General features: G+C 44.6%; 1 protein-coding gene across 1 annotated transcript in view; it reads right to left on the bottom strand.

Moving 5' to 3' along the window:
* Positions 1-461: 461 nt before the first annotated feature.
* LOC109384389 (BPI fold-containing family A member 2) overlaps positions 462-8,226 on the bottom strand; it is a 9,002-nt gene continuing 1,237 nt past the window's right edge. Inside the window, exons 2-8 of the mRNA XM_019645697.1 lie at positions 7,229-7,373; positions 6,492-6,599; positions 5,419-5,571; positions 3,189-3,270; positions 2,032-2,095; positions 1,098-1,178; positions 462-483 (exon numbers count right to left, since the gene is read on the bottom strand). Of these exons, the coding sequence (XP_019501242.1) occupies positions 1,138-1,178; positions 2,032-2,095; positions 3,189-3,270; positions 5,419-5,571; positions 6,492-6,599; positions 7,229-7,373 (593 nt within the window). The 3' untranslated portion in view covers positions 462-483; positions 1,098-1,137. The remainder of the gene's footprint in view (positions 484-1,097; positions 1,179-2,031; positions 2,096-3,188; positions 3,271-5,418; positions 5,572-6,491; positions 6,600-7,228; positions 7,374-8,226) is intronic.

Here is an 8,226-nt window from a genome sequence, read left to right as displayed (position 1 = left end):
ACATGACTTTCCTGTTCCCACTGCCTGCCTGGCTCAGAGTAGGTGCTCACTGTATACCCGGCTGAATATGTGAATGGATGAATCAAGGGTTCTGCCACTGCCAGACTGGCTGTGTGATCTCGGGTCAGTGTTTTGCCCTCTGTGCCTCAGTGTTCCCATTTGTAAAGCAAGAAGGTGGGCTGGGTAGTCACAAATGCCCCTTCCAGCTCTGGATCCAGGTCTCTGCGACCCTAGTTGCACCCCTCTCCCCAAACCCCAAATGGAAGGAATGCAACGGGTCACACAGGAGGATGAAGAAGTGGCCTTTATTGCTGGGAGTGGAGGGTGATGAGCATAGAAACCACTGTTTTGACTGTGAGGAAAAGGAGTAGCTGAGAGGGGTCCTTCTGGTTGGACTCAGGCTTTCGTTCCAGTTGGATGGTAGCAGCATCTTCCCAGAGGGAGATGCTGCATGAGAACACGGTCAAGCTACTGGGAATTAATCTGGAATGAGAACACAGCAGGTTAGGCCATTGATAGCAAATGGGGCCCTTATGGGCACCTGTTACTCACCAGACCCTGCAGCTCAAGCTCTTTTCCACAATGCCCTGTAGGGTCTAAGGCATTGGAGAAGGGACTGGCACCTGTGGTTTGGGGTCTTTCTCTGGCACCCGGCACTGAACTATCCTTATCCCCTCACTCTCCCCATCCCTCACCTTCGGAACAATGGCACATGTAAAAAGACTGATCAGAAGCCAAGACTGGAGCTAGGATTCAGGGCTCAGTATATGGTCAGGATCATGGATCAGTCTGAGATCAAAGTCAAGGCTCAATCTATGGCTAATGTCAGGGCTCAGTCAATAACTGAGGTCAAAATTCAGTCTGTGACTAGGATCTGGGCTCAGAGTATATATGTGATTAAGGCTCAGGGTTCAGAGCATAACCAGGATCAAGGCTCAGCCTGGGACTAGGGTCAGGGCTCAGCCTAAGACTGAGATCAGGACTCAGTCTGCTTCTAGAAAAACAAGCGAATCCAAGCTTGGCTTTGGCTTCGCAGGAGGCCCCTCAGGAGGCGCCTCATCCTCCTTTGCATTGAGTCATAGAGCCTGGCCTCTCACCAGCTAAGGGCATCACAGTGGTCCTCCTCATCTGCCTTCTTCAGATAGCGATTTCAGGGGTGAGTCCCTGCTGAAGTTTCTCTGGAAGAAAAAAAAAATAGCAGGCTTCAGTCTCCACAAAATAGAAGCCAGACCTCAATGGCTACCACTCTCCAGTGGGTCAGTCTGACAGCCGTGGTACCTCAGGCATGTCACTCCACCTCTCTAAGCCTCAGTTTGTTCATCTGTAAAATGGGTACAATGACAGTACCTACACCACTGGTTTTGTTGTGAGTATCTAATGAGGTGGTGCATACAGAGCATAGAGTAATTGCCCAAGGAGCTGGACCTTTGACTATTTCCATAGAAAGTCCACGCGTTCACACACCTCATTTCTATTGCTCCAGCATTCCCAGCAACCTCAGCCATGCCTGAAGACCCGCAGGCCAAAGAAATCCCCCAGTAGCTAGGGAAGCCCCAGCTTCTCATAAGAAGGAAAAGAGAAGAGAAGGTGTTTCTTAGCAATGCCCATTGGTAAGCAAAGCTCTTGATGCTGTTTCTTTTAATCCCCTCATCAACCCCACAATCTTGTTTTACACGGGAGGAAACCAAGGCTCAGAAAGGCAGAGCCACATGACCAAGGCCCCACAGTTGCTAAGTAGTAGAGTCAGGATTTGAACTCAAATCTGGCTCATCTTTCTCACATCATTCTGCCAGGCAGCTTCTATGCGTTTACTGAGGGATGACAGTAGAGAGCTCTCGGAGGCCCACAGAACCCTCTCCATTCTGCAGGAACCCCTCCAGCCACATTCTCCCAACTTGCTCAGGCCATTCCGTCCTTCTGCTTCTCCAGGGTCTCCTGACCAGAACTGCCTGTGGGGCAGGCACAGCACTGCATGCCTCCCCTGGGGAGGCTGCATAGGAAACATCCCCACGTCCCCAGGCTGTGACTTACCAATGACGTTCTGAACAAATTCCACATCCAGGGTGGAGACGAAGATGCGGACCAATGGGCACATCTGAGGGTGGGGAAAATGGAGAGGGAGAGAAAAAAGGACAAATCCATTATCAGCTGGGCACAAACTGCCAGCCACTCATGGAGATGCTCGTCTAGTAGGATCTTAGAACCTTTGACCTTTAGAATTCCAGGACAATGGAAACCTAGAAGTCCAAAATCTGAGAACCATAGGATGCTAGAATCCTGAAACCATAGAACATTAAATCTTAGATTCTTGAGAATTGAGTGTCAACATTCTAGAACTCTACACTCTTAGAAACCTTGAACTTGGAACTCTGGAATTTCAGAGTCAATTAGGTCCTGGGAACTGCAGAGCAGTGTTTCTCACAATTTTGTATGCAATTCCCTGGGGATCTCATTAAAATGCAAATTCCAGTTTAGCAGGTCTGGGGTGGGGCCTGAGAGTATGCATTTTTAACAAGCTTCCAGGTGAGGCAAACACTGCTGGCTAGAGGACCACACACATTGAGTAGCGAGGTTCTACTTCAGTGAAGCACAGAGCCACCTGGAGGATTTTTCTTTCTTAAACACAGATTCCTAGCCCCCAGCCAGGATGACTAATTCAGAATCTCTGGAATTTGGGACACACAGTGTATACAGTTTTGTATGATGCACAAGAATCCTGCACATAGTACATAAGGTTTTGGATGATGTGCAGATGGAAAAACCTGTTATATAGGTCAGGGTGTATTTTTCAAATTAATTATATGATAAGTGATAGAAATTTCTATTTATGGCAGGGATTCAAATTTTCCTTTTCAAAATAAACGTATTTAAATAAATTTCAAGAAGTAAACTTGTGTTGATTAAAGAAAAAATATTAGCTAAAAAACCACATTGGTAGCAAATGCCTAAAGTTTGGGACTCAGTGATTTCAGCTGTCAGGCCTCTGTTCCCCAGCCCTTCACCTTACTACCCCTCCCCACCCCAGCCCCCAGCCCCGCAGACTGAGTAAAGGAAGGCAGGTTCCAGCTGACTGACCAGTGAGAAATTTGCACTGCAGGAGGAAAGAAAGTATAGCCAGGCCTGCATAAGTCACATTGACACCCCCACCAGACCTGGCTCTGGGTGCCCAGGAGTGGAGGAAGACTCACCTGCTTCTCTACCAGGAAGGACACGGTCTTGCTCAGGAAGCTGGTCACAGAGTCCACGACCTTGGTGGTCAGTGCAGCATGGCTGGAAAAGAGAGGGAACTAATACAGCACGGTCAAGTGGGCAGAGCAGCTAAGCAGCAGGGGTGGGAGGGGTGGTAGATGGCAGAGCATCTTGAAGGCAGGTAAACAAACCCCAGAGACTCTGGATGCCTTCATGGGCACAGTGCCTCTATTCATCACTTAGAACCCATGTCTGACCAGCAGCTCATCCCAACACCTCATGAGAGGCTTATCACAACCCCATTCATTCATTAAACAATTATTTACAGAGCAGCAAGTATGTGCCGGGACCAAGCTAGGCAAGGACATGGGGATGGGCAGAGCACAAACAGCTCCTAACCTGGTACCGAAACATTAAACAAGTCTTGCTAAGGCTGGCTTCTTCCCACCTTCAGCTCTTAGCATAACTCACCTCCTCAGGGCAGCCCTCCCTAACCGCTAACCTAAGGGAGGGCTTTATATCATAGTTATCTGTTAAGTGTGCTGCTCTGCCCAGGGCTCATCGCAATCTGACATCTTCCTTGAGGGCTCTTTATTGACGGGCTGCATGCTTGCCTGTCTGCCTTTCCCTGAGGATAATAAGCTCCACAAAAACAGGATCCTTGTCTGTTGTTACCAATAAGTCCTACAGTGCTCAGAACACTATGTCTGGCGCATAGCAAATGTTCAATACATTTTTAGTTGAAAGAATGAATGAAGTAAGCATACAATTCAATATATAATGATAACTTGTGACAAGTACCCTGAAGGGGGAGAGTAGACACTTTCGGGAGGAAGCGAAGGGAACTTGTTTTAGATCCTAAAGGATGAGGGCTTGTGGAGTGGGGAGGGAGGAAAGGTGTTCTAGGTTGCCAGAACACCTGTGCACAGGTCTGGAGGTGGGGAAGAGCTAGTTTGAGGTGCAGAGCAAAGGCCAGTGTGTCTGGAGTAGGGTGAGCAAGGGGACAGTGCAGTGATCTGAGGATGGAGCCAGCTCATGCAGAGCCTACGTAGCAATAGAGAGGGCTTGGGATTCCATTCAAAGTGGAAAGAAAAGCCCTGAGAGGATTTGGAACAGCAGGATGAAATGCATTTTCTAGACACATACACTGAGACCAGAAACAGCATCCTGCAAGGCTCATGCCTCTGAATTTTCACCCCAGTCCGTCCAAACTAACATTAGGCCGTGGAGCCTTTCTTTGGTTTTAGAGAGGTCTTTAGACAACATGTGATCAGATCACTTGTGGGGGTAGGGTGGATTGACTTCTGCTCACGGCCCAGCCTTATTCTCTGCCAAAGCCAGCCTGCCCCAGTCCTCAGCTTCCAGAACATTTCTCCTCTCTCAACCACAATCAGGGTTGCTCTCCCTCCACCTTCTTCCGGGAACTAAAACCTACTCTTTCAATCACACAGTTTAGGATGTAGATTTTGTGGATTAACAGGGATCAATGATTTAAATGGAGAGGATTAAGTTTTCAAGATCCCATTTCAGAAATTCTCCAGTGGATGAAGAACGATTTGGGTATAATCTGAAATTAGAGCCCATGCTGGATATTTACTCCTCTTCCCCGCTCCCAATTGGAAGCAGAAAGGTAAATATAGTTGTTGTTGATGATGGTGGTGGTGATGATGATGATGATGATGATGATGATGATGACTGAGAACATTACATAACAATAAAGGGGTAATTCTTCAAGAAGATATAGCAATCCTAAATATGCATGCACCTAACAACAGAGCTTCGAAAACCAAGAAACAAAATTCTGATAGAGCTGACAGACGAAATAAGCAAATTCATGATTACAGTTGGAAAGGTCAACACTCCTGCCTCAGTAATGGAAAGAACAAGGAGACAGAAAGTCAGCATGGATATTATTACTGAGAGCTTAGTATGTGCCAGGTTCTATGCTGAACACTTGCATTTTCTTATTTGGTCAGCTTAGCAACCTATGAGTAGGTATTCCTGTCACCTTCAGTTTACAGGTGTGAAAGCTGAGGCTCAGAGACGTTAAGTGTGTTACAAAGTTATAAGATAGTGGCAGAGATGATATTTGAACCAAGGTCTGTCTGATTACAGAGCCTAAACTCTTCTTCACCACATGTGCCACCTCCCAGGTATAGGAATAGGGCTGAAATTAGGGGTCCTCAACTCCTCCAAGAGCTCAGCTTTACTGAAATGGATGGCCCTTACCTGCCCTTCAAGGCGATTGAGACGCTGTTTGAGTCACTGCTGCATTCTCCCAGAACCACTTTGGAGACCCCAGTCTGGTCATCGACTTCAATTCCGAGACCAGCCAAGAGGTCCAAGGAAAGCTTCAGGTTGACTATCTGGCGAACGAGAGGCCTGCAGGAAATAAGATTCATGGTGAAGACAGGCCTATAAGGACCTTCACATTACCGACATGGGTTCTTCTACCTGTGTGGACATTATCCAAAATATCTACGGATAATGTCAACATTATCCATATTCTTTATGGGATTAACATATTTACATTAGCGGCGACTTCTCCTGGCTGCATGGGTTTGGTTTATGTGAAACTTTTATATAGCACCACACTAATAATTAAAATTATAAAAATAGTTAACCTTTATCGAGCACAAATTGTCTGTGAGGCAGTTTTAAAAGATATTTTACCTGTATTAACCCATTTAATCATTATAGTAATACCGTGAAAGAGGAGTACTATCATTATCTCTATTTTCAGAACGAGAAAACATTGGTATAGACAGGTTAACTAACTCCCCCGAGGTCTCAGCTAGTGAATGATGGAATAATAATGCACTTAATTTATAAAGATTTCTTTCCACAGGTGCTCATTTTTCTATTTCTCTTTTAAAGTAATTAATATACCTTAAAATTATATTTTTCACACATGCCCTTTATGATATATACTATACACTACTATATGCATTTATCTGTAATGTCACTTATATTTAAACAGAATCTTGAGAGACAAAATAATGCTGGAGAAATTTTGCCAACAAGTTATAGTTGTTCACGTCTTCTTGATTTTTGCAAGTTTTACCCTTAGAAAAATGTTATGATTCCAGAAATATATTTTTAAAAACTCTTTAAAGGTTAGGATTTTAGACTGGAAAGGCCCCCTTGTTTATAGCTTAGGAGACTGAGGCCCAAGGCCACACAGCAGTGTGAAAAAGTGCCTGATTCCAGTTTGGAGATACATCGGCTATGCTGCACTGCCCCCCTCCCACCCCCTCCCACCTCCGCCCCCTTGCAAATCCCAGATTCTAACGCATACTCACAAGGTTAGGGTGACGTCAGCAGTGATGGGGAGCCTCAGGTTAAGGCCTTTGCCATCAGAAGCCAATTCAGCTCTGACATCCACAATGTGGACATTGCTGATTTTCAATCTGCAAAAACCAGAATTCGCCTTTGTCACTCCTCATGACAGCCATTTGCTGAGCACGGCTCTATGCCAGCATCATGCTGAGCATTTGGGCCTCTTTAACCATGCCTACTTTGGTCTTTACCATACCCCTCTTCAGAGGTTTGATTGTCTCCATTTTATGGCACGGCATACTGAGGATCAGACAGAGGTGATTTCCCCCAAGATTCTGAGGGGGAATAACTGCCGGAGCCATAATTTGAACCCAGAAATGTTTGACTTCAAAACTCCATGTGTAGAGCTCGCAGGTGTGAATTCCAGTTATCTCTCTCCTGAGAAGATTTAAACTTTTATCTCAGCTATATTTGGAGAAGAAAGTCTTATTCCTTGGAAAATGGAATTCAGGCACCAGCAAACAGGTGGACGTGAAAGTGAAGAGAAACTTCACCCTGACCCATGCAATGCCTGTGACCCTGCCTCTAATTTACTCAAGCTCTGGTGGACCTGGCCTTAGACCAACCTCAGCCCTGTGGGGAGAACAAGGTTTGTCACCTTTCTGTCTTTAATCTTAAACTTACCACCTCCCTGCCCCCACCAAAGATATGTATTCCATTTTCTTGGAGCAAAGATCTCCACCATGAAGCAGCAACTCACCCCAAAGACTTGTAGTGAGATGAAAGGACATTAGAAAGGGCATCAGTCACTATTTTTTCAGCTTCCTGGATCTTATGCTTGGCCAGTTGCCAAACTTTGGATTCCTGAAGCACAGCCAAGTCGACATTCAGTTTCCCAAGGATAACTGAAAAAACAATTGGTATTTAGTGTTATGTACCACTTATGAAGCATCTACTATTTGCCAGGTACCAGATAAGACTATTTGCCTATGTTGTTTCATTTAATCTTCATAACAACTCAGTGAGGTAGGTATTGATATTATCTGCATTTTACACATGAAGAAATAAATAATGAAAAGTTTAACAAATGTGCCTAAAGTCACACAGCTATGGAACCCCTGTTCCTTCCACACCAGCTTCATATTAATACATGCTCATTATTCATCAACAAAGTAATAAATCAACTGACCAGGAAATTGATAATGATTATACATCAGATTCTAGTAGTGACTTGGGGAACTATTGCTCTACACGAGATGTCCACACGAGTTTGAAAAACTAAGTCAAACAAAATGGGAGAGTAAACTAAAATACAGAAAATCTAGAATCAAGGAAAAAATATATGGCTGTAACTCATAAAAGTGGGAATCCCAGGATGAAAGCTTTGCAAAAAGCCCAGAGAGCAATAATTTATACAGGAGCAGGAAAACGTAGTGTCTTAAAGGGAGGTCTCTAGAGAAAAGAGGGATTAGATAGAATAAATGACATAGCAGATGTAAAATGATGCATATGAAAATAGTTAATGATATGTGTGTAAAATAATTCAAATGAGAAACAATGAGGCAATTACTAACTCAAGGAAAAACATAAGACTGTACAGGAAAAGATATGTAATCATAGTACTGCAACTTGGCTCTGCAATGGACAATATCTACCTAGTTATAATGATGCAAATAGGGAATGCCAATTAAAATAAAACTATGTCTGGTCCTATAACTCACTAGGTGACCTTGACCTAAACACTTCTGTTTCTGAGCT

The sequence above is a fragment of the Hipposideros armiger genome, unplaced genomic scaffold (genome assembly GCF_001890085.2).
Source record: "Hipposideros armiger isolate ML-2016 unplaced genomic scaffold, ASM189008v1 scaffold_94, whole genome shotgun sequence".
Lineage (NCBI taxonomy): Eukaryota > Metazoa > Chordata > Mammalia > Chiroptera > Hipposideridae > Hipposideros > Hipposideros armiger.
Note: the sequence above shows the minus strand (reverse complement) of the source record. Positions and strands in the feature narration are given on the sequence as shown.